The sequence below is a fragment of the Gilbertella persicaria genome (genome assembly GCF_025201335.1).
Source record: "Gilbertella persicaria strain CBS 190.32 chromosome Unknown B0P05scaffold_38, whole genome shotgun sequence".
In the NCBI taxonomy this organism is placed as follows: Eukaryota; Fungi; Mucoromycota; class Mucoromycetes; order Mucorales; family Choanephoraceae; genus Gilbertella; species Gilbertella persicaria.
In genome coordinates, this window is record NW_026251999.1 from 98,489 (window position 1) to 126,049 (window position 27,561).

Consider the following 27,561-nt stretch of genomic DNA (forward strand, 5'->3'; position numbering starts at 1 on the left):
CTCTCTCTCTCTCTCTCTCTCTCTTTCTCTCTCTCTCTTTATTTCTTTCTTTCTTTCTTTCTTTATAAAATGGAAACAGACCAAGCTATAAAAAAAGTGTTCTCAAAAATACCAAATGAACTTTATTTATTAACTGGTATGTTTAATAAAGCAAGAGATTATGTTGAATAACCAAATAAAAAGCTGTTGAATTGGTCAATGATGTATCTTCTGATAGCAGCCAACAAGATAATGAACTTGCGAAACAAGCACTTCGATTTTTAAGGATACAAGCTGCCAAAGTAAAGAACCATAAAGAAAACAAAATGCTTATTTCTCTTTATAGGGTGATATTGAAGCCAAAATAAAATTAAGTACGATACTAGACAAACAAGACACTGAAGATAGTGTTGTCAAAGGAGACTTGAAGGAAGCCATTTTATGGGCAAGAAGTGTGTTTGATAGACGTCTTTCAAAGGCTTTGGCACCTTGCGTATCAGAAATCATTTTATTAGCTGAACAGGAACACAATGGCAGTAATTTAATTGAGCGTATTCTAGCAAGAACCAAAGTATCAAAAGAATTAGATGACAAGACTGTCAAAAAAGAACAAAAACTACAGAAGCATCTTTCTTATTTAGCTGGTATTTTGTTTATGGACGGTACAGGTGTAGATCGAGATATCACTCGCGGCATGGATTATCTCTCGAAAGCATCTGAGATTGGACATGAAGGTGCTGGTGTAGAATTAGCCAAGATATTAAGCGACCCTTTTAAATATCCCAAACAATACAATATGGAAAAGAGTCTGGCTATTTATGAATCAGTGGTAGAAAAGCAACAGAGGACAACATCCGATGCACGCGCACTAACTGATTTGGCTCGCGTGTATTATGAAGGCAGCGATACGATTCCCCGAGACATTGAAAAGGCATATACATATGCACGACGTGTTGCTGAATCTGTAGGCGAACAGTTTTGTCAGTTTATTGTGGGAGATGTGTTGCTGAATCCACCCACACTTTTTGTGAGTCAGGATGTACGACAAGCTGTGTTTTGGTTAACACAATCTGCAGAACAAGGATTTCCATTGGCTATTGAAACACTTTCTCGCATCTATTATGAAGGTCAAGTGAAAGGGATTAAAAAGGACTATGAACAAGCAAGACATTGGTGTTTGATTGGTGATGATATTTGGCCTTCTGGGTTAGGGTATTGTCAGACCTGTTTGGGAGATATGTATAGACAAGGATTAGGTGTACCCAAGGACTTGTTTCGGTCATTTGAATATTACCAGAAAGCAGCCAGTCAACAAGATGCTCCTCAGAATTATGCTCGCTACATGTTGGGAGAAATGTAAGCATAACAAGTCAATAGAACACAAATCACTAACCATATGAGTTGTAGGTTCTTTAAGGCAGATGGTTGGGAGCGTAATTTGGCTCTTGCAGCTGATTATTATAAAATGGCTGCCAATGAAAATTATGAGCCTGCAGTCAAGAGAATGGCAGAATTGACTACAATAGAAGAGAACAAACGGTCATTAGAAGAAAAGGCAGCCAAAAGAAAAAGTACATGGAGAATTTGGTCTGTGTTTGGAAGAAAGAAAACTACTGCAGTCTAATGATTACTATTTACATTTATACCAATACTAATATACGCATCATACCACGCATTGTAAAATAATAATAATCTAAATTATTCAACCCCATAATAAACTATGAAATGCTCTTTTCTTTAACAGTAAAAGATCATTTTTTTATTGTCTAGAATATGTCTCGGAATAGCACATTATCATCTTGAGCTAATCGTTGTGTTTTTTTTTGTTTGTTTGTACAATATGCCATTTTGAGTAACATGAAATTTCGGTATTCAAAATACCTGCATAACTGCATTTATTCACCAACGTATGTTTCTTATGGTGAATATGACGCAATGAAAACGATTCTCACGATTGTTTATATTAGAGAAAAGTAAAAAAAAAAAAAAAAAAAAAAAAAAAAAAAAAAAAAAAAATGAAGAGAGAGAGAGAGAGAGAGATAAAGTGATAAATGAGTGGGTGTAAAGAAAAAAGAGAGAGAAAGGGAATAGGGTGTTTACTACGCATAAAGTGGTATAGATATAAATTGACGTCAAACATGTTGGATTTTATTCCTCTTTATCTCTCCTTTTCACATCTTCAACAGAAATGACTGACCGTGCTCCCTCTCCTCCCTCAACGGGATACAGTATTATTGATATTCGACATGCTTCACTAGACAAGCATGTGGATGAAGTGGCTGTTGATAGACCTCCTTCTCCTCCTCGCTCCTCAGATACTTCTGAAGATGCATTTGATGATTCTAGTTTGGTAGACACCATTGTAGACTCACTCAATAAACCCTTGAATCACAAGTCAATTCCCACCTATATTCTTTATGACAAGAAGGGTCTTCAATTGTTTGATCAAATCACTCAATTGGATGATGAATACTATCTGACGGGCGCTGAATTAGATATTCTTCAAACAAACTCTGACGAAATCATTGCTCATCTTGAAGATGGTAGCGTGCTTTTTGAATTAGGTGCTGGGTAAGTAATGCATGGAGTCTAAACTTTGATTTTTAATGTATGCATCATTAGTGCACTCAGGAAAACGCAAGTGATTTTAAGGGCGATTGAGAAACGAAAGATTCATGTGACCTATTATGCTTTGGATCTTGACCAGCACGAATTGGATCGTTCTTTGGCTTCTTTGGGTGACTTTAGCTATATTCAGTTATATGGTCTCTTGGGTACTTATGATCAAGGCATTCCTTGGATTACACACCATTTTACAAACAAGCAAATCCAAAAGAACTTTTTATGGATGGGTAGCTCTGTTGGCAATCAAAACCGCCTTGAGTCTACCATGTTCCTCCGCAAGATTCAAAGGATGTGTATGGAACCTGGTGATTTGTTCTTGATTGGCTTTGATAAACGAAATGATCCTGCAAAGATCGAATTGGCTTATGATGACTCGTACGGTGTTACGCGTGAATTTATCATGAATGGTTTGGACCATGTGAACCATATTATGGGACAAGCTGATTTTATTCAACGCGACTTGTTTGACTATCACTCCATTTATCAAGAAAAACAAGGTCGTCATCTTTCGCATTATCGCGCCTTGCAAGACATGACAATTCGTTACAAGGAAACTGAAATTAAGGTTCAAAAAGACGAGCTTATTCATGTTGAACATTCCTACAAATATTCTCTTGGCGAAATCGAAAGTATTCTGGCTGCTGCTGACCTTAACTTGCTCAACTATTGGCTAGACTCCAAAGATCAATACCGTCTTGCGATGGCTCAGAATCGTCCCTTTAATTTCGAACGCAACATGAAACAAGTCCATGACGTGTTGTACCCTTCTCCATCTTTGTTTGAACAGGAACCTATTGCTTGCTACCACTGCAATGAAGGGCAATTGGAACTCACTGAATCACAGGATAAAGGAGGCCAGGGTAAAAACACCTGTTGGCCCACTCAAGTGCTTCCTTCTTTGCATGAATGGCAAGAGCTCTGGAAATCGTGGGACTTGGTAACACAACACATGTTGGACCACAAAACTATGTTGTTTGAACGTCCTATTGCCTTACGCCATCCTTTTATTTTTTACCTTGGTCATATTCCTGGTTTCTTGGACATTCAACTCTCAAGACATCAAATTGATAAGGAACTCGGTACAACAGACCTGACTGAGCCCAAGTCGTTTGCTGATATCTTTGAACGCGGTATTGACCCTGACATGGAAGATCCTACGCAATGCCATCCTCACTCCGAGGTACCGGTCCATGATGCTGACTGGCCTTCTGTTGAGTCTATACTAGCGTATCAATCCTCGGTACGACAACGTCTGCAACGCCTTTTGCTATTTTGGGAATCCGAAGCGTTTGAATCACAATCCCCTGCCTGGGTCCAAACAAGAATGCGTCAGGCTCGTATTGTTTGGATGTGTTTTGAACATGAAGCCATGCATCTTGAAACACTCTTGTACATGCTTGTTCAAAGTCCTCATATCTTGCCTCCTAAAGGTGTTGCTTTGCCTTCTTGGAAATTGTACAACCACCCCAAACAATTGGCTCCTTTGGCTGAGGCACCTTTGATGCAATTACCTGCTGGTACTGTTGTGTTAGGTCACCACGACCACGAATCTTCCGATTTGTCAAACAATACCTTAAATGTTCAGTTTGGATGGGACAATGAGCATCCAGAACGTCAGGTGCAAGTTGGAGCCTACCAAATTCAGACGAGACCAGTAACGAACGGTGAATACTATCAGTACCTTCAAGACACCAAATCCAATGCATTGCCTGCTTCTTGGTTAAATAACAAAGACGGTATCTTTATCAAGACCGTATTTGGTCCTTGTCCCTTGGCTCATGCTCAGTACTGGCCTGTTCAACTGTCTCATAAAGAAGCAAAAGGTTATGCTGATCACAAAGGTGGTCGTCTTCCTACTGAACCAGAATTGGTGCGTTTCCGACAAGTGACTGGCCATACCAACAAGAACACCAAATGGGCTAACATCGGTTTTGATAACTGGAGTCCTACGGATGTAAGTAACGACCAAGTCCACAACTTGGGCGATGTATGGGAATGGACAGAAACTGTATGGGATATGCATGAAGGTTTTGAAGCTTCTACTATCTACCCTGGTTACTCTGCCGATTTCTTTGATGGAAAACACCACGTTGTCCTTGGTGGTAGTTGGGCTACTCACCCTCGTATTGCTGAGCGCACAACGTTTAGAAATTGGTATCAATCTGGATACCCTTATGTCTTTAGTGGCTTCAGACTTTGTCACTAAATTTGTACATGTCTTTACAATAAACAACTTGCTTTTTATTACTATTATTATTATTTTTTTGATCTGTACATAATTATTTACATATTTTTACACTTGATTTCGTTTGATAAATGGATGATTTAAAGCTTCTGTAGCAGTTAATCGATTGGTATGAATGAGTTGAAGACAATGGTTCATTAAGTCAACCGCAAGTCGATATTCTTCTGGGTCCCAAGATTTCACTCGCTTCTCATTAATTTCATGACAAATGGCACCAAGGTCCACTGGGTCTTCAGGAATAGTAGGTATGTTGGTATGAATAACTCGGCCATAATATTCAACGAACTCTTTTAGTTTCTTCATGCCAAATATATGAGCTAGCTCCATGATACCATCAGCATCATCTTCTGGCTCAAAAAAGGGGTATTGGCCACTAAGGATAATCAACAAAATAACACCCACTGCCCACATATCAACGGCTGTTGTTTGGTATCGGTATCGCATCATTAATTCAGGTGCGCGAAATCCTCTTGTTCCTGAACGATCGCCTTGTAAAGAAGGTCTAATGTAAAGGTCAAAAGATCTATCCAACAAAAACACTTTTCTTTCTTACCTTGTATCGTCTATATAATAGCCTATTTGTCTGTTAGGGTGCATGCTAGGATAAGTCTTGTTTGAATCACGTTTAGATGGTTGTGCTGTAAACGTCTTTTTTGCTAAACCGAAATCAGCTAAATAGCCATGCTTTGTTTTTCTACTGTAAAGGAAATTGCCAGGTTTCACATCTCGATGAACAATTCCTTTTTCATGTGCACTTTGTAAGCCAATAAGTAATTCAGAGATATAAGATCGAGTGTCTTCTAAAGACATGGTAGCATAGAGATCCTATAAACAGCATGAGCTTCTATTCAATTGAAATCCAATACTTGCCTCGAAATGATCAAATTCGATATAAGGAAGAACAACATAGGTGATGGCTTCATTCCTAAAGGCTGTGATCAAAGGCGTGATACCAGGAGAAGATCTTTTTCACATTTTAGTTTTATGGCGTACAAACAATGAAACAAACCTTAATGCAACCAAGCATTCAATCTCATTGGCTACACGCATAGGTGTACTAATGTCCAAAATCAACTTGATCGCAACATGATTTATATTGGCTAAATGACCCATTGCATCCACCAGTCTCTCTTTTTGTTCAAGAGGCATGTATTGATCCACCAACAAGTCTTTTGCCTTGTAGACTCGACTAAACGTACCTGAGCCTGCTCGATAAAGTAGTTGGTAATAACGAGGTAAAGAAGGAAAAGATGCGTTGATTTTTTCAATTTCTGCATCGCTTTCAGCTTTCCTTTGCAGTTTTCTTTTATATTCTTCCTCTGATTCTTTCTTTTTCGTCGGTTCGGCCACTGGTGCTTCTTCTTCTTCTTTGACAGGTTTTTTATTCGTGGGTTTCTTTTGAACTGATTTCTTTGTGACTTTGGACACAGATTTTGGTGCCAAATTCTCTTTGATTCTCGAACTTCTTCGAACAGACGGAGGTAATTCAGGTATCGTGAATAATGTATCTTCGGCACCTTGTTCTAAAAGCAGTTTCTTTTGGCTTCGGGTCAACCTCTGTGGTGAAGGCGTTGGTGAAGGCGTTATCGTTTGAGCTGTAGCACTTCGTGTCTTAGAGCGAGTATTGATAGGCTCTTGAATGGGTGGGGTATTCTTGTTCGTATCAATGTCTTGAGCGGAAGATGCGGCTTCTTCAACAACAGGCGCTTGATTTTCTTTGTGTTGAATAACTGGTACTTCAATAACAGGCACCTGTTCTTCTTGTTGTAGTTCAATGGTTGGTTTTTCGATGATAGGCGCCTGTTCTTCTTTTTGTTCGTTAACTAATTCTTCAATATCTGGTGCTTCTTTTTCTTCTTGTCGAATAGATTGCTCTTCAATAGCAGGTACTTCTTTAAATGATTCATTTGAAAGAATACTTTGGTATTCGCTTAAAGAGGAGACTTGAAATTCGCTCAGATCCAATGCCGATCGAGTATTGATTAAATCATTGCATTCTACGACATGTATATCTTCTTTTGTAGATGTAACATCTGCTTGGTCGTTTATAGGTTCGGTATCTTGTGTGGTATGTTGTTGATCCGACTGAATCTTTTGTTCTGGCAAGCTGGAGTTTTCTTTCCTTTCTTGTATTGGCGAATTATGCGAACCGTTGTTCTTGATAGGCGGCTGAACCAGATCAGGCATTGTTCGTCTATCGTACATGTCTAGTTCGTCTTCTTCTTCTTCTTCATCATCGTCTTCTACTGTCTGATTCTTTGATTTCTTTGAGACTTCCAAATTAGGCAAATCATCTGTGTCAGCTGTAAGTGAGCGTTTTCGAGTAGAAGGATAGTGTAAGTCGCCTAAGCTAGGAAACAAGTCTGCTTTGAACAAGTCTCGCATAGTATAGCATTCACTTGCTAGTGAGTGGTTAAAGTGACTTTGAAAACATGCCTCAGTAAACGAGTCATATGCTTCCAACAAAGACTGTTCGTTTCTCAAGTTAGGCACAACAAAGGGAGAAGAAGGAATATCATTGCGTCGTGGGGTATTATTGCCAGTGTAAACATGTGAGCGCCTTGGTGTGGTTGGGCACTTTTGCGTTGTAACAATAGGAATACCACGACTATCCATCATTGTACTGAAAAAAAGTATGTAAAAATTTTTTTAAACTGTTTTTTTTAAACATGTCAAAAATCTGATTTTGAATTTTATTATTATCGTAAAGGTGTGACATTTTCACTTGTGGGTGTAAGGTCATTGGTTGGAATGGCTGCAATAACAGGAATTTCAGCTTGAGAGGACTCCTTATTATCTTCATCCAGGTTCATGAATGCTGTTGGGTTATTGCGTTTTTCGAATTCAGCGCGTAAAAAGTCGCGTACTTTTTTACCTGTTCGCATACGTAAAATACGAAGAATGGTGTCACTATTAGGTAAATCAATTGAGACTGATTTCTTGGTTGATTTTCGCTTCCTGACAGTGTTTTTCGAATGATAGACGGATTTACTTCTATCTGCTTTTCTGCCCCCACGCAATTTAAGTTCAAGTTGGTTCTTGACTGTATTGTTGTATCCTTCAATTAATTGGTCCGTCTCAAGGTTATATGCAACATTAATAGCAAGTAGAGCATAGTATTGCGAATTTTCCAGTTTGTCTAATGGAACAGCATCGCCATCTTCACCACCATTAAACAACACTTTTAGAAGCTATGAATGCATTGAGTTAAAGAATATAAAGATACACATCCATATGCTTACCTCTAACCATTTATATACAACATGGAATTCATAATCATCTAATGGCTTCAATTCGGATAATTGTTCTGAAAGAGGTGGCAGCAACACATTTTCCAAAGAGAGAAGGATTTCTCTCCATATTCTTAATACCACAAGTTGCATGTTTGTCTCTGACAGGTTGTCATTCAACGTCTTCAAATTCTTTTCCAGATAGTCCAATAAAGGTGCAATGGAATCTTCGCAGTCTTGTAGTGTTGGATCTACATGTTTGCTTGATCTTGAAAATGATGAAAAGAAGCTACGATCACGTCCTAGTAATTTATCCAATGACTTGCGACTCAGTACTTGACGGAAATAAGCACTCATCTAGATGATGTAAGCTATAAAACACACGGTCTCTCTGTTATTTTACCTTGTCCACAATAAGACCTGCTGCATCATTTTCGGCTCGCTTAAGTACACGGAATGCTTTACCGAACCAAAACTGAATATCGTCTTTTTCTCCCTCCATACTGATACGCAACACAAGTTTGCCCTGAGGATTGAAATTCAAGACCAGCTCGTGTGTCTGGAAATCACCATAATAAGAAGGACCTAGTTTGAACCAAACACCACCACATTCCTCATCAGCACCGATCACATCCTCATCATATACTAATGCCAATACATCCACTGTTTCGTCCTTAAGCCATATATCAAATACTTGGTCCCACCGAGGATTTAGAGTTTCATATACTGTTCTTGTTCTTGCAATAGGTTTAGAATCAATCTCGAGCACAATGTAAGGGTCACTCAATCCATTATTGTCTGCAGGCGGCAAGTTCTCAGCACGCACAATTTTGATAGAATACATGTAATTTGTCTGCTCTGATTTCTCGCTCGGCGTAGGTGATAATTGGGATTCATATTCTCTCATTTCTTGAGCGATTTCATCCACATCCATATTTTGATAGAGTCTGTCTAGTTTTGTACGTGCTGCTTCTACATTGTTGATCTTGATGCATGTCTCGGCCAAGAAATCATAAGGTTCTTCTAGTCCTTTGCCATGGGTGCGATTGCCAATCAATTGATGACGAGCCCTGTCAAAGAAATTGATGTTTGGATTGGTACCATCTTCTCTATAAGCACGGGGATAAATATCCATGGAAATCATGTCTTCTATTTCTGTTGTGTATTGTTCAAGGGCCACACCAATTACTTTGGAAAGAGCAGTATTGAAACGACATTCTTGTAAACTATTAGGCCATTCTAATTTCTGTACAAAATCAACAGCTTGATGAAACATAGTAAACAAGTCTACAATGGAAGAAGAATGCATGGTAGTCTCACTAATGGGTTTAAACTAAAAGTGTAGGAGTAAGTATATCAGTTCAAATAAAAAACCAAACTTACCTCGTCTTGTTTGATTGCATTTCTAACCCATTCAGGTGTTTCTCCTGCTGTTGTCTTGAGCCAACGACGAACATGTAGCAAGAACCATGATTCTACCTTAAACAAGGCAGATTTTTGTCTGCTAGTGTAAGCAGATGATATAAAGAATGTCCTCACTTACTTGGGTCCATACTGATCATAAAGTCGTTTGAGCGTGAGCACTTTGTCATACATTTGAAATGTGAGATCAATAGGTGCATTTCTCGCTTCTGGAAGAAAAGCCCAGTTCTCCATTTCTAATACAAAAAATGGCATTTGACGAGCCATCACAATGCCCGGTAAATGCAGTGTCCTGTTGATCTGTCAGTCGCACTATTTCAAAAGCCTGTTCTTACCCTCTTAATGGCTTTTTGAACTTTTTGGCAACACCCACTAGTTCTTTGATTAGTTTATCGGCCATATTCATCAAATTCATCATATCATCATTCTTGGGATCTAGGATGGATTTTTCAAATACTCTCCATCTCGAAACAGCCGCACCCTGTCCATAGGCGTCAATCCTACTACAAAAGAACAAAAAGAAAAAAAAACTTACAGCAATTGTATCTTCTAACAAGTTGAATTGGTCGCTTGACTCTGAATGGTCTTCTAAATAGGCAGGACTTTCATAAACAGAATCCAATAAGCCTATTTGTTCTTTAACAAATTCAGGTCTATATATATATAATAAATAAGCTTGATCATTATAGTCTATCCACTTACTTGACTCGCCAATATTGAGACAAGGATTCAGCCAAAGAACGCAGACAAGTATTCTTTAGACCTCCAAACACACGTATCAATTTTTCTCGCTGTAGAAATAAATAAAACAACATAATGTATACACACAACCTACATCATGAATAGTCCAGTTTCGAATCTCATTTTCTTTAATACATTTGTCTACTGCGCGCATAGCATCTCTTGCTTCAATAATATCAATCTCGCCTTGATATTCTTCAGTTTCCATTCGATTCTGAATAATTTCAAGATAGAGAACAGCTCGAAAGGGTTGAGAAAGACGCCACGTCTTCCAACATTCACGTAAAAGATCCTCAGATGCTTGCGACAACACACTGGACTTAGCACGCTCAGTATCTACAGAAATGCTTGTGTCGAGGTCAACACACATATTCATTAGGAGACGGAAATAAGACCGAGGATCATTTGGGATGTAAGTGTATGGGTTCTACTCTATCAGTCTCATATATCTGCAACTGCTTCACACTTACATCGTCTGTTGTGCCTGGATTACTATACATGGAAGCTCTTTTTGAATCGCTGGATCTTCTGCCAATACCTACACCAGACAAAAGATTGGTTGAACCTACATCTTGTTCACTACTGATGTTTAAAGAAAGACTTGAACTAGTGACCATGATTGTCATTAAGCCTTGCAAGTACTTCTTTTCTCTTCCAACCCAAGTATCATAGGCTTGTTGACTTGAAAAGTCTTCTCTTCTGCCAGGAAAAGGTTGGTTTGTATTGACTGCATTAATCAGTTGTTTAAGATCCAAAAAAAAGTTCTAACTCTTTCTATGAATGCCTTGTAAACTTACAATACCACTTACGGATTCTGTACAAATGGATTGTAATTCTCGTATTTTCTGCCTGTGGATTGAATTCTCGATCTGAAATAAGTTTTGTACTGTCTGAACCATAGAGAAATTTTCAATCACTTCCAAGATGTCTGTTGGTGTGTTAATCATCATACTCTTTCGCTGTTCCTGTTGCTGCTGTCTCTTTGTCTTGGGTGGCAAAATAGATTTACTCAATGTCTCTATCAGTTCAAATGAAGCACTATTAGGTGCATCTTCTTTAAGCACAAGCAACAAGACTTCGGTAAACAAGACCACATAACGATCCAACTCTTTGAACCAGACAGCTGGATTTGGATCCATCTTTTTAAGTTCAGTTTCACTGGTGCGAAGAAAAGTGACCACCAAATCATTAATCGAACCTTGAGGGCGATACCTGTGCTGTTTCACGACATCCCGTACTTGTTTAACAATCAAAATAAACCGACGGTCGCGATATTCTGGTCTTGAGATATCTTTGCCTTCCTTGATGTCATCCAGTCTTTTCATCAATCCGACCACCACAGGCTTTGTTAGTTTGTCTTTGCTGACCGTGGCTTCGTCACCTGTAAGTTTGTCTGCCAGGTTACCAAACACATCACTCACACCACCCAAATGAACCGAGTGTCTGTGAATACTTTTGTGGGGTTCTCGTAATGGAGCGGACTTTTGTTGTTTGTTATGTTGTTCTAAACAGGCATGGATGGCACATCGAAGTGTATAGTCATAAACAAGGGCTGGATTCAAAGGTCGAACTGTTCTTCGGGAACTACCTCCAGCACGTTTAAGTGAAGAAGAAGCTTGCATCTTGATTTTATCGAGATGAAAACAGAGAAAGAAAAGCGTGTGTATGCGCTTTTTTTTTTATTGCACCAAGAAAAAATAAAAGCGTAGGCTGAGTTTGGGGCTGTTTATCAAACTGCTCCTTCTCCTTTCTCTCTTTCTTTCTCTTTTATAACTATGATTAAATCAGTGCTTATATTTAATAATCACGGTAAACCACGTCTTATTAAGTTTTACCAACAAATTGTAAGTCATTGCTTATATGTCAATACTGATTCTGAAAGGACATTGCAACACAACAAGCACTTGTACAAGAGATCTTTTCACTTGTTTCAAAAAGACCAGATACAGCTTGTAACTTTCTGGAAGGCAGTAAATTACTCGGTGGAAAAGATACACGCGTTATTTATAGACACTACGCCACACTTTACTTTGTGTTTGTTGTGGATGAAAGTGAGAGTGAACTCGGTATTTTAGATTTAATTCAGGTAAGTAGCCATTGTTCATGCCTATCATTCATTCGGCAATAGGTGTTTGTAGAGAGTTTGGATCGATGTTTTGAGAATGTATGCGAACTAGACTTGGTAAGCATAAAACAAAGTACAGACACTTTCTTATTTGCCATAGATCTTCCATTTTGATGAGGTTCATGCTATTCTTGCCGAGATTATTCAAGGTGGTCTTGTTTTAGAAACAAATATGAATGAAATAGTGTCAGCGATAAACGAAATGAACAGAGCCAAAAAGAAAACAGGTGTTACAGCAAGTGCATTAAGTTTAAGGGCAACAGAGACATTGAGAAATGGGTTTCGTCATTAAAGACTTTATTATTTAAACATCTTATTCTTTTGTGTATTCATCAAATGGACTGTGCGGTATTGTTCATAAAACCGTTCAAATGTGTCCATTCTAAGCATATCTTTATGTTTAACAAGCAACATGTCTATCAAGGATACAAGGTCACAATGTTTGGGATTACAACACTCAACAGTTGCCCAAGGATATCTTCTTCCCATTTGAATAGGATGACCTGTATAAGGATCATGTTCAAAACTAAACACACTGAAAGGGAATTGGTCAAGGTAGTCAATCATAGCGCTTGCTTCCTCGTCATGGTCTTCTTCTACACATGTTTGAAGGAGTGTCTTTATCTTTTCCATCTGAGTCTGAGTTGAGTCTTGTTCTTCCATATCGATATAACCATAAACAGGCACCTGAAGCGTCTCTATAATTTCTGACCTTAGTGAAGACTGAAGCAGTGTACGTTGAGTGGCTGTGAGTGTGTCTGATTTGCCAATGATAGGGATCACATTGACACGGGAACTCAGGAATTTGAAGATGTATTTATCAGTTTCGCTTAATCCTTTGACTTGACTTGTATCAACAAAGTAAAGGCAGGCATGGATATGTGTATCGTGTGCTTTGGCATCTCTTCTAACTTTAGTTTCCTATAGAACAATGTCAATACGATATTCTGGAAACGGAAACTTTACTTCTGTCAATGTACGAGCAAATTGATAGTCGATGTATTTAGCAATATAGCTGAGATGGTGGTCAATAGCAAATCCAGCTGCAAAACCTGGTGTGTCAATCACTGTAAGAGCAGTACGCTGTCCTTCTTTTTCTATTTGCATGGAGACAGTATAGAGTCCTTCTGTAGGCTCAAGTGAGTTCTAAATCAGTTAGGTATCTTATCTTTTGTGTTTATTTACCTTAAGTGCCATGGGCTTAGATTCTTTATAGGAACCTTCAATCACCTCATTTTTCAGTGTTTCACAAAGAGTTCGTACAAAGGCTGTTTTCCCGGAACCTGAGGCACCTACAACCATGATATTGAAATAGGAAATCGGATCTTTTTTAGATTTGGTACGAATAGACATCTTTTCAGAATAAACATTATACAACATCTTGTTTTATGTGAAAAAGAAACGATAAAAAGAGTGTATAATTGATAGCTTTATATTGAATTAAGGTTTGGACTTGTTTGTTAACTTGACAGTTTTGAAATCAACTGTCTATATCAGATCTATGCTAATCCAAGTCTCCGATAAAGATGTATATAAATAGCATAATTCGATTTGGCTCTATTTGTATATATAAAAGATATGGGCTTTGTAGTTGTTGCTCAATTTTAAGTACATGCATGTTGTTCTATCAAAAAAAAAAGAAAAAGAGGATGTTTATTATATTGTTTGTTTGTTTGTTGTAGGTTTGGAGGGAAGGGGGAATCAAAAGGGAAAAAATTACAAGAGGGCTGTGATAGTACTGTACAAATAAAATAGAATAAAAATGCTTCAATGTGGCTAAATGGGGGAGAAGAGGGTTACACGAATCTTCCGATAGCTCTTTGGTAAGGCTTAATAGAAGCACACTCTTCTCGCAAGTTTTCAGACTTGGGATCCTCCCATTTCTTTTGAGCAATAAAGCGACGAGCTAATCGAATACACACTTCTTCTCTATATTGTGTATATAATCGACGATTATAATATCGCTATAAAAAATATAAGTAAATCAAATCTATTATCTATCTCGCATACCTCTACTTGGCGCGCTTCATCAGGATAAGCGTGTGTTTGATGGACGATAAAGTCATTAGGTAGCACATAGTAATCAACACCAGAGATATATAACTCAAACAGACAAGCAGCCTTATTGCTACCATAGCCAGAGAATCGTTCATCACACCATGGAGATCCTTGGTTCTTAAAGATCACATAGGGTTCATATGAATGTTGATAAGTTGTGACTGGGTAAATCTCTTGTGCGTCTGAAGTCCAACGATCATAATCAGTAGGAGCATGACCAGGCAACCAGAACGAATGAAACATTTCAATTTGATTGTCTTTGTATTGCTTGACAAGATCGGGCTTGTTTTTGGGAAATGTACGATAATCCAAGCCTTCTTCTTGTTTAGAGTATTCGAAAGCAGGAATGACAAGAGCAGCTTGACCTGATCGAAGTAAGTTCATGGCTTTGTCATTGTTGAGAACAGAACGGCGAATATCAGTACAAGGATAAAAGTCAATGTCGAGTTGCATCACATAGTCTGTTCGTGCGAACAATTTGGCCACATTACGCCAAAGATTCAGTTCACGATCAAATTCATCACGGACAACATGAATATCGACAAACTTGCGCATGTTGGGGCTCTTATCCATGGCTTGTTGCAGCATGTCTAGAGTATATTCACCTTCTTCGTCATTCGAAATATGAATAGTAGCAGAGATAGGGCCTATATGTATTGTTGAGTATCACAATGTTTATTCTATTTTTTCTTTTACCTTGATATTGTGTAGCAAGTCTTGCTAAATTAGGGATACGGTTTCTGGTCACAAGGGTAACAATAGTGATATCTTCGCCAGTCATGTTGAGTTCAGACTTGTAGTAATAAGGAATGATTTGAGATTGTTCAGAATAGGAAGATAAAGCAAAGGATTTAGATAGCACAGTTTCCATTGGTAAATGATGAGTCCGACCTAAGCATGGTAAGCAACAAACCCCACATAAATGTCTCTACATACCTTCACTATCAGACCAACTGAAATGACTAGCAAATTGTTGGTTATCTTGTAATTCTGATTCGTTTCTAAAGAACAATGCTCTTCTAAAATGGGATGTGTTTGGTTCATATTGATAATATTTGGCCAACAGTCCTAAACAAGATAATAAAAGGACAAGGCTTAATGCCTTAGTTCCTCGACGAGCCATAAAAGATTGTAAATCAACGCTCATTGTAAAATAAATAAATAATTAAAAGAAAAGGAACTTTTGTGTGAAGAAAAAAAAAACCTAAAAATCAAAGATCAAGGTTTCTTTTATATGTTTCGCTTAAAGATGTTTTTGGTGAAATTCTATAAATATAACATTTACTTCAAAAATGGTGATACAGATTTTTTTTAAAAAAAAAACTAAGCCCAAACATGGCCACACATCAAATCAATCATTACGTGTAAATAAACACCTTCTGCGCGCGCGTTCATGTTTATCCTTTTATAGTTGTTTTTTTCTTTCACTAAAATAAAGTTGTTTACTATGACGAAAAAAACTCTTTTAGTGCTTCCTTTTGTTGTCTATTTCTTGATCTAAAGAAGCTTATGCGCTCTATGTAGACAATGAAATTGATCGATTGACTGTGGCTCTTGTTACAAAAAAAACACGCTGGGCTTTAACATTGAACAGGCATTGTCATATTTTGTGATACATGAGATATAGCTTGGGATTGGGATATTACTTTATTTTGAGACAACCCGAAATGTCCAATTGAGACAAAGTTTTTTTTCCTCTTCTTTAGAAAAACCTGTTTATTTTTAAAAAGTTGAATATTGGCATTCCAAATAAATCTTTGTTTGACGATCAACAGCTGTGATCAAACAGAAAGCCTTAGCAAGAGGTATTTCATTTGTCTGAACTTGATTGAAATGATTCCTTCTGTTTCTCGAATTGTAAAAGTGTTCCGAATGATCAGCTATTAGACTGCGGCAACCTTGAATACATCTCTCTTTAGTGTATCATTCGCGACAAGGAATCTTTTGGGTATTCGAGTGTTTATTCCGTTCACTGAGTAAATGGATCAAAAAACTTGTCATAGATAGAAAAATATAAAATACTATGCTTTTTCCAACCGAAAATAGTAAGACATAATGCACTGTGTCATAGTATCTATTATTTCTATTGATTATTTTCAGTTGACTATCGCCAGAACTTCAATCAGGGTGGTATTGTTCAAATTGGTCTCAAGTCAGGCACGTCCAAAAATAAATCCAATTGGTCTTAATCTGAAATTAAAATGATATAAGGAGAAGTCAAGCAGGGAGCACAAAGATAGCTATCCCTCTCTCTCTCTCTCTTTTTTTTTCTTTTTTTTTTCTTTTTACTTTCTATACTGCATAATTCGTATGACAACTATTTTAAGAAGACTTTATCCTGGAAAGCGTCTTGAAGTAAAAATGAAATTCTTTTTTCTTTTATTTTACTGAAATAATAATAGGATACTTTTCAGTGGCCTTTTGAGAATCTCGACTCTTTAGAATCTTCTTTCAACGTGCAAGAATACTTGCAACAACTTGTTCGTATGGACGCAAATGATGTACAAAATATTATTGAACTTCCTGCAAGTGTAGACGAAGAGGTTTGGCAATACGAACATTTAAGGCAAGTGTTGTCCTTTTTATGTTTTCTGATTGTTAAGATAGACAAGTGTGTTTAGAGCTTTCCTTGCTTGTAGTTGCTTTAGAATCAGAATGCACAAAACAAAATTGTCCTGAAATGAAAGCAGATGGTTGGCTGTATTTATGTGCAGCGCATCCTTCTACGCAATCGGCAAGTGGTAAACAAACATACTTTTTATTTACATTTTTGATAGTGTCCTGCCATTGATTACATAATTCACACATTGGATGGTGCTACCATCTTGCTTAATAATTCAAAGTATTTTCCAAGCCGAATTTCTGTTCCTGAGCCATCGTTAAAGCATTTTCAATCCATTGCAAGACGGCTTTATCGTATTTTCGCTCATGCTTATTTCCATCACCGAGAGGTCTATGAATCCTTTGAGGTAAGCATGTATTCTGTATGAACATCAGCTAACACATGATCAGAATGAGACTCATCTATACGCAAGATTCTTGAAGTTATCACAGACTTATGAATTAATACCTAATAGTCTAGTGAGTATTCCAAATGATACAAATGAGGAAGAGGAAGAAGAAACACAACAAGAAAATACATTTAATCGAAATATTCCACATAGTAATTCTTCTGCTATTCTTTTACCGCAATAGATTCTTTTTTTTTTCTTTTTTTTTCTTTATTTTATTACAATATAATTGAAATACGTGTTTTTTTTAAAGAGCTTCATCTTCGTCCATGACTGGTAATTCAGATGGTTTGACCATACCTGGAATAGCTAATGCCTTTTCCATTTCAGCCTTTCTTTGTGCTGCTAATTCATTTTCCTTTTCTTCCAAATAAAGTTCAGCATTTTCACCAGCAAATTCCTTCAATTGAATAAGGAAATCACGGACTTCCAGTTTGAATTTAGTTGGGTTATTGTTGAATTCAAACATGGCTTGAACAAAGACCTTGATTTGACCGCTAAAAAACGGAGGGATAAGTAAACATGCATTATCTGTTATAGTCTACTTACGGTTGAAGGTGAGGGAATGCATTTTGAAGAAGAGTAGACACGTATTCACGCAAGAATTCAGCATTTGACATATTAGGGTTAGATACTTGACTAGGATCAAAGAGAGGCAGACTAATCATATTGTTGGAGACCAAGTTGAATAGACGAGCTAATACTTCTGTTTGTCCCTTGAAGCCTAAATAAAAGTAAATCAATAATCACTTTTTTTTCGAGGTTGTTTGATAATTACCACTCTTGTGATCCCGATCAGTAAGCACAAAGAAAATATCTTGAAGAATGTTGAGGAAATAAGATTGATAAAAGGCACCTGCAACAGCCGCATCTGTACGACTAATGTTGTCAATCAATTCACCACAAATTTCGAGACCAATATCAGCAATATCACGCATGGTGTGCTTGAAACCCCAGACGACGCTATCAATAAAGAGCTTGAATTGAGCAGGAGCTAATTCCAATAAAGCAGGGAAACAGTGTCTGTTAATGGCTCTCAGCATGGAATAGAAGCCATTTCTATGTTCGGGGTATTCGGCAAAGTCTTTGGTGATCATGTTCAAAGTGGGTTCGAAGGTAGCCTCAAAAATGACTTGAACGCGCGAAGTCATCATGGACTAATGCAAAATCAGTATATCATATATGGATTATAGTCTTTACATTACCTGTAACTTATCAATGATGGTAGCAATCACATTCAATACTTCAGCATCTCTAGCAGCATCCACATTGGTGTTGTAGTCTGTCAAGACAGCTTCCAAGAAAGGGCCAACCATACTGTTGTTGACAGTTTCAATTTCAGTCGTACAGTTGACATATGAATCTACCAACTTGAGGATTTCTCTCTTGATTGTTCTCCAACCACGCACTTTAGGAGTTTTGGTGGCAATCACACCTTGGGAGGCAACACTTTGTGATACCAATTCACCCACAATACGATAGAGAGCTAACAAGTCAATGTAGATCTTGCTTAATTGGATAATAAAAGCAGAACCAACAGATGTACAAGCTGCCACATTTGTCTTGAGTACGTTGGACAATACCTTAATTTCGGTTGGATTGTTTAAGCAATCCGTGTTTTGCTTGGCTTGGTTCATCATGCTTTCCCACTATATAAAATGAATATCTTTGTTTCACTTTGATAAGCGATACTTACAGCTTGGTTGGGAAGTTCCATAAATTTGGCCATTAATCGTTCTTGAGCAGTACTATTTGTTTGAGCAGCAACCATGTAGCCAATGGCTTCATAGAACGTATGGATTTGTTGAGGAGCCAAATCAGATGTGATACGGTTTACATTATCGAGGATTTCTTCAACAAAAGGACGATTTTCGCCTTGTTGTAGGACGACAAAGTGACGCTTACATTGTTGAGCAATCTTAATAAAGGTATCACAGGCCATGTCTTGAACACCTTCGTGGGACTCGTGCATGAATTCAAACAACTTATTAACAACAGTCTTCAAGAACTTCCAGTGAGCCTTCAAGAAACGAGGGTATTGGCCTACACAGTACATGATATTGGAAGCAACAACAGCCTTGTTGTCTTTACCACGCTTCATTTCACAGAGACTCAGTAATTCCTTGATGACAGTGACCAAGAATCTCTTTTCAGTCTCTTCATTCATAGCTCCAGAAATTGAACCAATAGCCCAACACAATTTGTTCAAGTTGTTCCAAGACCATTCACTACCATCCATCTATCACATACTATGAATACACTGTGCTTTGCATAGCAAAACTTACTTGTCTAGCTAATTTGGTGGTCATAATTTCTTCAGTATCGTTGACATCAAGATTGGTCAAGTAAACAAGCACTTCCTTCATACTTTTATACAAAACAATTGTATCACTCTCCTTTACGAATTCTCTTACAATTTCACCTTCGTCATTTTCAACCACAAGAACCTAACATGTGTAAGTACAGATACATACGCATACCATACTTTACTTCTTCAGGCTTCACCATACACTCAATCATCACGACACGTAAGTTGGACAAGACAGAAACATAGAGATTTTTTCTGACTGCACCATTAAATCCACCCATATTGCCTAAATCCAATAATGGAGCACCATGACCAGCAGTAGAAGCTTCTTCAAACAATCCTTGAACCAATTTAGCCCAGTATTCTAAACAGATCTTGAAGATTTCACGATCTTCTACACGAGAGATCTTGATGAGATAGAAATGGGCATTGATCAAGAGCTCATGAGAACCAGGATAACGTTCAACAGTCTACAGAATAAATAAAACCATCCAATACACTTGATTGTTCTTACCTTTAAGTGGGTAGAAAGATAACTAGTGAGGAATAATGCTAAATTCTGGACGAATTCTTGATCGTCATCATTACTGTTTTCGTATACTTCAGCAATATTGGTGCTAGGAGGAATCATGCTGTTTGTAGCTGTCATTACACTGTTAAACATGATGACCATCTTTTCATAATAGTTTTCTGTGATTTCGAGAGTACTGATTTCAGTGAAGCATTTGAGTGTCACATTTCTGAATTGAGGTTGTTCAAAAAACTAATGGATATCAGTTAAAAAAAAGAAAATCTATCCATATATAAATACATACTTTGCTGCGAAGTGTTTCAATAAGATCAGTTTCAAAGATATAACCAACAGGAATCCAATGAACAAATCTCAAAAGAGTTTCAAGTGTAGCTTTGATAAGACTTGGCTTGACAGCATTATCAATGACTTCTCTACACAAGTTGTAAATTTCAGAGAATTCTTTTTGCATTTGTGTCTTCAAAGTAGCTGCTTTTAATTGAGTCATTTGCTCAGCAGAGAAATCAAAAATTTCTTCACTATCAAACAAGATCAATATACTGGATTTAGGTTTGTTCTGTATATGTACCTTAAAAGCTTTAAGATGGCCATGTTGTTCTCGCAAAGAGAAAGATTTGTCTTGCTAGAGGCAATAATTTCAGGAATAAAAGAAGGCCAATTGTGAGGCCATTCTTGCTTAAGAATCTACAAGTAATTGAGCGATAAAAGAAAACAATCGGATGCCTTACCTGCACAAGAACCATGTTGAGCTTGTTGATGTAGGTACGCTCTTTAATTAGTGTGTTTTCGTCAGAAGATTGCTTCACAATAACATTGACAATAAAGTAACGAATGGCTAACAAAATGAGTAAAAAAAAAAAAAAACAATCAGACTATATGAATTTACCATTTCTACTATCGGCTTGTAAAATATTCCATCTTGTTTGAACAAACTTTTCAAGGATTTGTAGCGCAATAAACTACAAAAACCGCGTTACTTTTTTTTTCTTATCACGAAAAAAAGATGACAAACCTTTGTTTGAGAAACAGAAGACTTTTCTAAAATACCATCAACTCGAGTCCAAGCTTCTTCATGGTCTTGAAATTGAGTCAGGATTTGTTGAGCCAGTTGTTGCTATAAAAATTGATGTTAGAACTATATACGTGTGAATAAACACGCTTACCTCACTACCAGAGCCGGTAAAGAAAGTCATAACGACTTGATCTAATAAGGCAACGTCGAGTTCTTTACTGAAATCTAAAATAGCTTCAGCCATAGTTTTATTTGTAAACAATGAAAAGGAGAAAAGAAGAAAGAAAAAGAGAGAAAAAAAACGCGCACTATGAAATTAATAATCTTAGTTGCTTGCATATTAGGTTGGAAAAAGTCACAGCTTCAAGGTTTTTTTTTCTTGGACTGAACCAATAAAATCATGGCAGTTGCGGTCCCTTTGTCCTTGAGCGAACCATGCTTTCTATATATATGTGTGTGTATTCGCGTGATAAGTAACATTCCTTACAAGAATAACACTTTCACAAGTTCTTCTCTTTTTCTCTTTTTTCTCTTTTTTCTCTTTCTATATTATGTTCTCAAAAGAAGAGCAGAGAAAACTAGGAAATTTTTGGACACTTGTTTTTGTAAGACAAAGTTTGTGTTATGCTTTATGCTAACACTATGAAGATAACTATCAAAGGGAGATAAGCATTGGTTGAGTATCTCCTAAAGAAAAGTCAGTACTAAAGTCGTCGGTTAGAATAGGCCGAGCAAGAAAAGCACCACATGAATTGCTATCAAAAGATAAAAAAAAAAAAAAAGAGGCAAATCACATTGCTTCTGAGCAAAAAGACGAGCAAATATAAGAACTAGTTTTGAACAACTTGTCAGTAGTGTACCAACATCGGAAAACATATATCGAAGTGAAGCATTAATTTTGCAGAAATGTGTGCATGTGTGAGTCCATTGATACCCTATTGATGAATTGAGATTAGCTGTGAATCATATTCATGATTTAGTGAATAACAAGAAGCAATTAAAAGGACAATTACGAGCATTACAATTGACACTGTGTGAAGAGTAAGCACAATTCAGTTCTCATTCAATACTAACATGTTGGCTAGGCCTGATGGTGACGTAAGGCAGAAAGCAGTATGGCATTATTTTCTTAGAGTTCGGAAGAGAAAACAAGCCATTCCTATGGATAAAACAGTCTTCCTTGACAAATACTTTCTTTTTCTTTTACCATGCACTGCAATTGTGAACAATATGTCCCTTTTTTTTGTGAGTAACGTTGGATTTGGCAATGAGGGACTGTGATACAAAATATCCAACCGCTTGGTACATTGCTTCAAAAAGTTTTGCTAACCATAAAGAGTAATTATAATGGCATTTGCGCAAATAAATATACTTTTGAGCTCTCGTATATTTTTCTCTTTCTTTTTCTGTACTTGTGAAATGATCATTGTTAGTACGTTGTATCAAATAAATAATAAAGTTTTATGGTACAACCTGTTTGGTGTAACTTCGATTAATAGTGAATATTTAACTTGAATAAAACATACAGTTCCTACCCTCCTTCTTTCTTTGCAATTTACACAACATGGCTGGATCATGGAGAACTAACACAGGCGAAACTCAAGCCATGTTGTTTTTTCATTATATACCCAATCTGTCATTAGCTATTGTGGGTCTTTGTGTATATGCTATCTTTACTATCTACCTAACAGCGCGGATGTACCTTTCAAAAAGTCCTAAATTTCTCTACATTTTAGCATTCACCGGCTTAATGGAAACAGTCGGGTATGCTGTCCGTATCGCTTGCCATTACTTTACGGATCTTGGTCGTTATGTAGGTATGACATTGTTCTTGTTGCTAGCACCTAATGCGCTCGCCCTGGTGAATTACAAGACTGTCGGTGAAGTTATTCGATTGTCGAATGTCGAAACAAACAAGTTCTACATTAAACCCAAGTTTGTCACTTGGTTCTTTTTCAGTAGTGATATTTTTTCGTTTGTGCTACAAGGTGCAGGTGGTGGTATGCAAACCAGTGTCGACCTAAACACAATTGGTAGAGCCATCACATTAGTCGGACTTGGTCTTCAGTTGGTCTTCTTTGCCTGTTTTGCTGGTATTACTGTCTATGTTCATCTGAACCCTCAATATCAATATCATGTAAAAGGACAACCCAATGCTAAGAAGTATCTTCTGCTTTGCCTTTATGTTACTATATTCTTACTCTATATCCGTTCGATTTATCGTGTGGCAGAGTATGCATCTGGATACGGTGGTCCAATTGCTTCCTCCGAATGGGCATTTTATGTATTTGATACACTTGTGATTGCTATCAGTTTTGCTGTCTATTGTGTATTCTTTATTGGAAACTATCTTCCCAAACACAATTCTTCTTTAGATTCTATTTTGAACAGTAACGAAACACAGAAAATGGATATAGAAGACAAGCAACAAATGCGAGACGTATGATAAAACCATATAGAAAATGATCAAATCACCAAATGTTGAGTAATCTGAGATGAAAAAGTAGCAAATAAGATTTAATAAATAAATCACTTTTCTCTCCTTCCAAGCGTACTCAATTGAGTTTCTTGATTTAGACTCTTTTTCTTTTTTAGGTTCTAACCTAAATTGTACCTGAATCTCTATTTTTTTTTTTTTCTTCGGCGAAAATAAAAACCGTTCATTGGGATTTGAAACGTAGCTGCTCGAATAAAGAACTGTCCCACATATTATATTTTATTTCTCCCCCTTCGTTTTAAAGACCTCAATTCGCGTTGTGGTTATTATACCGCGATTGTAGTACCAACAAGGGCAAAGCAAACAAGTTAAGTATTTAACATAAATATAAAGAAAATAATCAAGGGCACATTGTTAATGAGCATGGGTTTGAATCGATGGAACTTTGTATTGATAAAGAGCTTTTCGCTATCAAAACAATAAGCTCCTGTACCCAGTTTTTACAGAATAAACCTTCTGAAAGATCTTTCAGCCTGATCTAGTTCTTCGTCACTTATTCTGATTGTCTTATAATATCTAATATAACAAGCAACACTTAGACATAATGGCATCATTGCTTTTTTTTCTGCAATAACATGCGGTGTTTATTGCAAAGACTGACAGAATGGGAATTGATAGTCAATGGTGAGGGAATATTCGTACGCAAAAAATTAAAGAGGCTCGGACCATAAAGTCAAACGCTTGGGCAATTTGTATAGCAACTGATTCGTTGGCAGCTACAATTGATGGCATTAGGAGATCTGCAAGACTGCTGAGGTACTTATTCAATGCGTCGTTCTTTAAAATGGGAATGTCACTATTTGCTCGGGGATACAGTCGAAGTATGTCTAATAGATATGGTCTTGATTTCGCCAGTTACCAGAGAAGCCCATTTTTCTATATTTTTCCAAGGTAAGTGTGCACTCTCACCATGTTTCAACACAAGAATGCCGATGCCATGAAAGAGATAGGCTCCAGGGTTGTTACCACGATCATAATCTGCCAGGGCGAATACACTGAACGGGTGGTGGTAGGTATGTGACTTGGTGATGGGGTCAGAGAATCGACAGAGTGTGTATGCATTTGGTGAACTAAATTTGCTTCAAATCTGCCGTAGCCGGTAGATGATGTTGGATGAGAAGGGGTTATAACAGAGTTTCTATAATAATTGGTGTTCAGGTGAAAGCAATAGGCAAAAAAGAGCAATACAAATGCATTTATTTCCTAAAGAGATAAGCTTATGTAGAGCGTTTTATCATTTATTTGCGCATTAAGTGAACTCTAGGAGGATATGAAGTCAGAGGCATATTTTCTTCCTTAAAAGTAGATCACATAATGCTCTCTTTAATCAATTAGTTCACAAATGATGAACTACATGTCAAGAAAAAAAAATAAAACTCTTTATTATGTGTATTTGATATTTGGTGAATAGACAAAAAATAAATCAAGTTGTAATGTTGCGCATGTACTTTTTTTGATTGCTTAACAAAGTACTTGTATTCTAAAAAAAGTAGCCACAGCATGGTTTGACACTATAACGCACAATGATTGACCAGAACACTTTTTCAGAACAACCATCCAATCTGGTATTGAAAGAAGGTTTGTATTTGGAAAGCTCACATCAGAGCAGGGGTACATTTACTCTTTATCACAAAGATCATATTGACAACGGACTGAATGCAAGAAGAGTTTCAGTAAGGAATAAGAAAATGTGTTGTCGGCTATGAGCTGTCAAATGCAAAAACACTGCATTGAGATGAGAGAAAGGTTCGAATGAATCAAAAACGAACCGACGCCTTATGAGCTATGAATAGGAGCATTATTCATGACAAAAAAATATCCCTTCATCTCTAGTTACTTGTCCATTTCATCAAGAGTCGCTTTCAAAAAGCTTTAACATTGCCCTGTCACTGTTTCTGGTATGACTGTATACCCCATTGACATTGGCAATCAGGAGGAGACTGTCTTTTAAATGATTATGTAAGAATAACAGAAATAAAGATCTTTCTTTTTTATTGGATAGACAAAAGAGAGGTATGTAATTCAGCAGGCACATTGACCCTTATCATTTGAGTCACTGCCACCCATATCCAGTTTCTTGTTTGCTATTCTAGAGTTCAACTGTTCCGCTGGGATGTTGTTTGCTATATAAAAGTTATGAGCAATGCATGCTGTGCGATTTTAAGCCTAAAATTACCTATTTCAGCAAACACATGATCAATATTTGTGCCTAGACGAGCACTTGTCTCGACATAAAGTAGTTGTGTGTCTTTTGCATATGCATCTGCTTCTTGCTCTGATACTACTCGCTCTTGGTCTAAGTCAGTTTTGTTTCCTACAAGGGCTATCACTAGATGTGGACTAGCTTGACGTTGTAGCTCCTTAACCCATTGTTTTGCCCTTTCAAAAGAACTCTAAAAGTAAATTATTAACTTTTTTTTCTCTTTTGTTCTTATGACACTTGCATGTTTTGTTATATCGAAAACTACCATCGCTGCTAAAGCATTTCTATAATACATTGGAGCTAGACAGTGAAATCGCTCTTGACCTGCTGTATCCCATATTTCAAACTTGACTTTTCTGTCTGTTGTTGAGCAGATACGAGCTAAAAAAGCGGCTAGGACAAAATTATCAGAAAAAAAAAAGAAAATTGATAAGTATTCGCTACCTCCTATTGTTGCCTCTCTTCCTTCTGTAAATGAGTCGGTAGCATAACGAGTGACGATACTTGACTTGCCTACAGAGGACTCTCCTAAATTTTAATAGAGTTAAACGTTTTGGTTGGTGACACTATATACCTAAAAGCACTAGTTTAACTGAAGGTATTTGAGTTGTCATTTGTGAATCGTTTTGCATTTTTTTGTTCTTTAAAAATAACAAGAGAAAGAAAAAAAAATGAAAGAAAAAAGTTTAAAAAAGAAGAGGTTTATTTTTTTTTTGCATAGTCTTGCTGTGCGTTTAGATAATACGTATCGAAATTACTTTACAAGGTAAAAAAGAGGTCATAAATATTTATTATTTCTAAGACTAAATTTGGCAGATGACATCAAGTCGTTTAAGCTTGGCTATTGTACATAAAATAAACTGCGGACTGTGTACAGGCAAAGAAGAAAAAGCTACTGATAATAAGTGAGTTACCTTTACAAGCTATTAATCTACATATGTCATCAGAGAATAAAACATTGAGTGGGTTGTTTATTACGACCAGTTTTTTGAAGCATTTGTTTTGTCAACATTTTGAAGGTCTTGTGCTTGATATTTATTTAAGCCTTTTGCTGACACAACGATGCTCCATATCGCAAAAGCTAGTCAACTGTAGCACTATCAATCACAAGTTCCTTTTTGAACTTATATTATTAAAGAAATACGCTTATTTATCAATACACATGATCATCTCTGCCATGCACTTTGTGGCAAAGAGAGCTTACGCCACCTGCGGTAATAGAAAAGAAGAATTGTTCTTTAGTGAGTCCTTCTTTCAAAGCCTGGACCTTATAGTTTCATAGAATCTTGTAGATTCCCCCCCTTTACTAACAAAAAAGTAAACGACATTATTTGTCGAAACCAAATAACCTACAAAATACAAATTGGATGCTTCAATAATGTCAGTATAGACGAATTCTGGTATGAACTAAGCTGTGATTTAAACAAAAGCGTAAGAAGATCAAGGGTTGTCGTACAAAACGCATTGCTGGTAAATGACTCACAAGAAAGGAAAAGCAGCACTCAGCAGTACTGAAACAATGAAAACTGTTTATAAACATAATGAGTTAATAGTATAAACTTTATAAACAAAT

General features: G+C 37.0%; 14 protein-coding genes across 14 annotated transcripts; 7 read left to right on the top strand and 7 right to left on the bottom strand.

Moving 5' to 3' along the window:
* Positions 1–19: 19 nt before the first annotated feature.
* B0P05DRAFT_553521 (uncharacterized protein) lies at positions 20–1,749 on the top strand. Its single transcript, XM_051579582.1, has 3 exons — positions 20–136; positions 184–281; positions 326–1,749. The coding sequence occupies exons 1-3, from the start codon at positions 70–72 to the stop codon at positions 1,337–1,339; spliced, it is 1,179 nt and encodes a 392-aa protein (XP_051432087.1). The 5' UTR covers positions 20–69; the 3' UTR covers positions 1,340–1,749.
* A 418-nt stretch (positions 1,750–2,167) lies between these two features.
* B0P05DRAFT_475924 (uncharacterized protein) lies at positions 2,168–4,810 on the top strand (the record flags this gene model as incomplete). Its single annotated transcript, XM_051574874.1, has 2 exons — positions 2,168–2,550; positions 2,602–4,810. The coding sequence occupies 2 exons, from the start codon at positions 2,168–2,170 to the stop codon at positions 4,808–4,810; spliced, it is 2,592 nt and encodes an 863-aa protein (XP_051432088.1).
* A 52-nt stretch (positions 4,811–4,862) lies between these two features.
* Positions 4,863–7,475, bottom strand: B0P05DRAFT_496065 (kinase-like domain-containing protein). The gene is made up of 4 exons (XM_051575384.1): positions 5,859–7,475; positions 5,720–5,813; positions 5,403–5,674; positions 4,863–5,351 (listed from the first exon to the last, which is right to left on the bottom strand). Exons 1-4 carry the CDS (start codon positions 7,466–7,468, stop codon positions 4,898–4,900), a joined length of 2,430 nt encoding a protein of 809 aa, XP_051432089.1. The 5' UTR covers positions 7,469–7,475; the 3' UTR covers positions 4,863–4,897.
* Positions 7,476–7,506: 31 nt separating this feature from the next.
* Positions 7,507–11,864, bottom strand: B0P05DRAFT_598897 (uncharacterized protein; the record flags this gene model as incomplete). The annotated part of the gene is made up of 11 exons (XM_051583187.1): positions 7,507–8,040; positions 8,092–8,436; positions 8,483–9,412; positions 9,463–9,580; positions 9,623–9,793; positions 9,837–9,982; positions 10,037–10,154; positions 10,204–10,292; positions 10,337–10,669; positions 10,713–11,006; positions 11,040–11,864. 11 exons carry the CDS (start codon positions 11,862–11,864, stop codon positions 7,549–7,551), a joined length of 3,861 nt encoding a protein of 1,286 aa, XP_051432090.1. The 3' UTR covers positions 7,507–7,548.
* A 153-nt stretch (positions 11,865–12,017) lies between these two features.
* B0P05DRAFT_475915 (adaptor-related protein complex 3 sigma 1 subunit) lies at positions 12,018–12,659 on the top strand (the record flags this gene model as incomplete). Its single annotated transcript, XM_051574873.1, has 4 exons — positions 12,018–12,086; positions 12,125–12,328; positions 12,371–12,424; positions 12,468–12,659. 4 exons carry the CDS (start codon positions 12,018–12,020, stop codon positions 12,657–12,659), a joined length of 519 nt encoding a protein of 172 aa, XP_051432091.1.
* Positions 12,660–12,662: 3 nt separating this feature from the next.
* On the bottom strand, positions 12,663–13,987 carry B0P05DRAFT_515056 (Septin-type guanine nucleotide-binding (G) domain-containing protein). Its single transcript, XM_051575682.1, has 3 exons — positions 13,553–13,987; positions 13,334–13,513; positions 12,663–13,288 (listed from the first exon to the last, which is right to left on the bottom strand). Exons 1-3 carry the CDS (start codon positions 13,745–13,747, stop codon positions 12,668–12,670), a joined length of 996 nt encoding a protein of 331 aa, XP_051432092.1. The 5' UTR covers positions 13,748–13,987; the 3' UTR covers positions 12,663–12,667.
* B0P05DRAFT_553537 (glycosyl-transferase for dystroglycan-domain-containing protein) lies at positions 13,988–15,606 on the bottom strand. Its single transcript, XM_051579583.1, has 4 exons — positions 15,362–15,606; positions 15,122–15,316; positions 14,378–15,072; positions 13,988–14,331 (listed from the first exon to the last, which is right to left on the bottom strand). The coding sequence occupies exons 1-4, from the start codon at positions 15,570–15,572 to the stop codon at positions 14,164–14,166; spliced, it is 1,269 nt and encodes a 422-aa protein (XP_051432093.1). The 5' UTR covers positions 15,573–15,606; the 3' UTR covers positions 13,988–14,163.
* Positions 15,607–16,696: 1,090 nt separating this feature from the next.
* Positions 16,697–17,634, top strand: B0P05DRAFT_553539 (Mob1/phocein). Its single transcript, XM_051579584.1, has 5 exons — positions 16,697–16,780; positions 16,828–16,991; positions 17,033–17,159; positions 17,203–17,394; positions 17,438–17,634. The coding sequence occupies exons 1-5, from the start codon at positions 16,736–16,738 to the stop codon at positions 17,618–17,620; spliced, it is 711 nt and encodes a 236-aa protein (XP_051432094.1). The 5' UTR covers positions 16,697–16,735; the 3' UTR covers positions 17,621–17,634.
* B0P05DRAFT_553550 (nuclear export factor CRM1) lies at positions 17,544–21,591 on the bottom strand. Its single transcript, XM_051579585.1, has 14 exons — positions 21,440–21,591; positions 21,289–21,390; positions 21,163–21,235; positions 21,005–21,111; positions 20,845–20,960; positions 20,560–20,794; positions 20,259–20,507; positions 19,927–20,214; positions 19,722–19,883; positions 19,133–19,675; positions 18,642–19,085; positions 18,215–18,593; positions 17,986–18,160; positions 17,544–17,933 (listed from the first exon to the last, which is right to left on the bottom strand). Exons 1-14 carry the CDS (start codon positions 21,530–21,532, stop codon positions 17,684–17,686), a joined length of 3,216 nt encoding a protein of 1,071 aa, XP_051432095.1. The 5' UTR covers positions 21,533–21,591; the 3' UTR covers positions 17,544–17,683.
* A 464-nt stretch (positions 21,592–22,055) lies between these two features.
* On the top strand, positions 22,056–22,863 carry B0P05DRAFT_553556 (uncharacterized protein). Its single transcript, XM_051579586.1, has 2 exons — positions 22,056–22,763; positions 22,817–22,863. Exon 1 carries the CDS (start codon positions 22,363–22,365, stop codon positions 22,567–22,569), a length of 207 nt encoding a protein of 68 aa, XP_051432096.1. The 5' UTR covers positions 22,056–22,362; the 3' UTR covers positions 22,570–22,763; positions 22,817–22,863.
* On the top strand, positions 22,864–23,818 carry B0P05DRAFT_553560 (RTA1 like protein-domain-containing protein). The gene has a single exon (XM_051579587.1). The coding sequence runs from the start codon at positions 22,895–22,897 to the stop codon at positions 23,732–23,734; it is 840 nt and encodes a 279-aa protein (XP_051432097.1). The 5' UTR covers positions 22,864–22,894; the 3' UTR covers positions 23,735–23,818.
* A 287-nt stretch (positions 23,819–24,105) lies between these two features.
* B0P05DRAFT_475852 (uncharacterized protein) lies at positions 24,106–24,267 on the top strand (the record flags this gene model as incomplete). Its single annotated transcript, XM_051574868.1, has 1 exon — positions 24,106–24,267. A coding segment is annotated over one exon (162 nt), but the record flags the coding sequence as incomplete, so codon positions are not given.
* A 136-nt stretch (positions 24,268–24,403) lies between these two features.
* On the bottom strand, positions 24,404–24,866 carry B0P05DRAFT_475891 (uncharacterized protein; the record flags this gene model as incomplete). Its single annotated transcript, XM_051574871.1, has 2 exons — positions 24,404–24,562; positions 24,645–24,866. Coding segments are annotated over 2 exons (381 nt in total), but the record flags the coding sequence as incomplete, so codon positions are not given.
* Positions 24,867–25,745: 879 nt separating this feature from the next.
* B0P05DRAFT_553563 (ras family-domain-containing protein) lies at positions 25,746–26,955 on the bottom strand. The gene is made up of 6 exons (XM_051579588.1): positions 26,803–26,955; positions 26,563–26,752; positions 26,433–26,516; positions 26,230–26,381; positions 25,962–26,178; positions 25,746–25,908 (listed from the first exon to the last, which is right to left on the bottom strand). Exons 2-6 carry the CDS (start codon positions 26,618–26,620, stop codon positions 25,808–25,810), a joined length of 612 nt encoding a protein of 203 aa, XP_051432100.1. The 5' UTR covers positions 26,621–26,752; positions 26,803–26,955; the 3' UTR covers positions 25,746–25,807.
* Between the last annotated feature and the right edge of the window lie 606 nt (positions 26,956–27,561).

Coding starts and splice junctions, on each gene's coding strand:
- B0P05DRAFT_553521 (XM_051579582.1), top strand. CDS start 70: ATGGAAACAGACCAAGCTATAAAAAAAGTGTTCTCAAAAATACCAAAT. Junction 137..183: donor TGAACTTTATTTATTAACTG/GTATGTTTAATA, acceptor CCAAATAAAAAG/CTGTTGAATTGGTCAATGAT. Junction 282..325: donor TAAGGATACAAGCTGCCAAA/GTAAAGAACCAT, acceptor TTCTCTTTATAG/GGTGATATTGAAGCCAAAAT.
- B0P05DRAFT_496065 (XM_051575384.1), bottom strand. CDS start 7,468: ATGATGGATAGTCGTGGTATTCCTATTGTTACAACGCAAAAGTGCCCA. Junction 5,814..5,858: donor GAATGCTTGGTTGCATTAAG/GTTTGTTTCATT, acceptor AATGTGAAAAAG/ATCTTCTCCTGGTATCACGC. Junction 5,675..5,719: donor TCGAATTTGATCATTTCGAG/GCAAGTATTGGA, acceptor TGCTGTTTATAG/GATCTCTATGCTACCATGTC.
- B0P05DRAFT_515056 (XM_051575682.1), bottom strand. CDS start 13,747: ATGTTGTATAATGTTTATTCTGAAAAGATGTCTATTCGTACCAAATCT. Junction 13,514..13,552: donor CTAAGCCCATGGCACTTAAG/GTAAATAAACAC, acceptor TAACTGATTTAG/AACTCACTTGAGCCTACAGA. Junction 13,289..13,333: donor TTGCTCGTACATTGACAGAA/GTAAAGTTTCCG, acceptor ATTGTTCTATAG/GAAACTAAAGTTAGAAGAGA.
- B0P05DRAFT_553537 (XM_051579583.1), bottom strand. CDS start 15,572: ATGAGCGTTGATTTACAATCTTTTATGGCTCGTCGAGGAACTAAGGCA. Junction 15,317..15,361: donor CAGTTGGTCTGATAGTGAAG/GTATGTAGAGAC, acceptor TACCATGCTTAG/GTCGGACTCATCATTTACCA. Junction 15,073..15,121: donor ACTTGCTACACAATATCAAG/GTAAAAGAAAAA, acceptor CAATACATATAG/GCCCTATCTCTGCTACTATT.
- B0P05DRAFT_553539 (XM_051579584.1), top strand. CDS start 16,736: ATGACAACTATTTTAAGAAGACTTTATCCTGGAAAGCGTCTTGAA. Junction 16,992..17,032: donor TGGCAATACGAACATTTAAG/GCAAGTGTTGTC, acceptor TTGTTAAGATAG/ACAAGTGTGTTTAGAGCTTT. Junction 17,160..17,202: donor CGCATCCTTCTACGCAATCG/GCAAGTGGTAAA, acceptor CATTTTTGATAG/TGTCCTGCCATTGATTACAT.
- B0P05DRAFT_553550 (XM_051579585.1), bottom strand. CDS start 21,532: ATGGCTGAAGCTATTTTAGATTTCAGTAAAGAACTCGACGTTGCCTTA. Junction 20,961..21,004: donor TCAACATGGTTCTTGTGCAG/GTAAGGCATCCG, acceptor AATTACTTGTAG/ATTCTTAAGCAAGAATGGCC. Junction 20,215..20,258: donor ATCTTTCTACCCACTTAAAG/GTAAGAACAATC, acceptor TTTATTCTGTAG/ACTGTTGAACGTTATCCTGG.
- B0P05DRAFT_553556 (XM_051579586.1), top strand. CDS start 22,363: ATGTTGGCTAGGCCTGATGGTGACGTAAGGCAGAAAGCAGTATGGCAT.
- B0P05DRAFT_553560 (XM_051579587.1), top strand. CDS start 22,895: ATGTTGTTTTTTCATTATATACCCAATCTGTCATTAGCTATTGTGGGT.
- B0P05DRAFT_553563 (XM_051579588.1), bottom strand. CDS start 26,620: ATGCAAAACGATTCACAAATGACAACTCAAATACCTTCAGTTAAACTA. Junction 26,382..26,432: donor AAGAGAGGCAACAATAGGAG/GTAGCGAATACT, acceptor ATTTTGTCCTAG/CCGCTTTTTTAGCTCGTATC. Junction 25,909..25,961: donor TCATGTGTTTGCTGAAATAG/GTAATTTTAGGC, acceptor ACTTTTATATAG/CAAACAACATCCCAGCGGAA.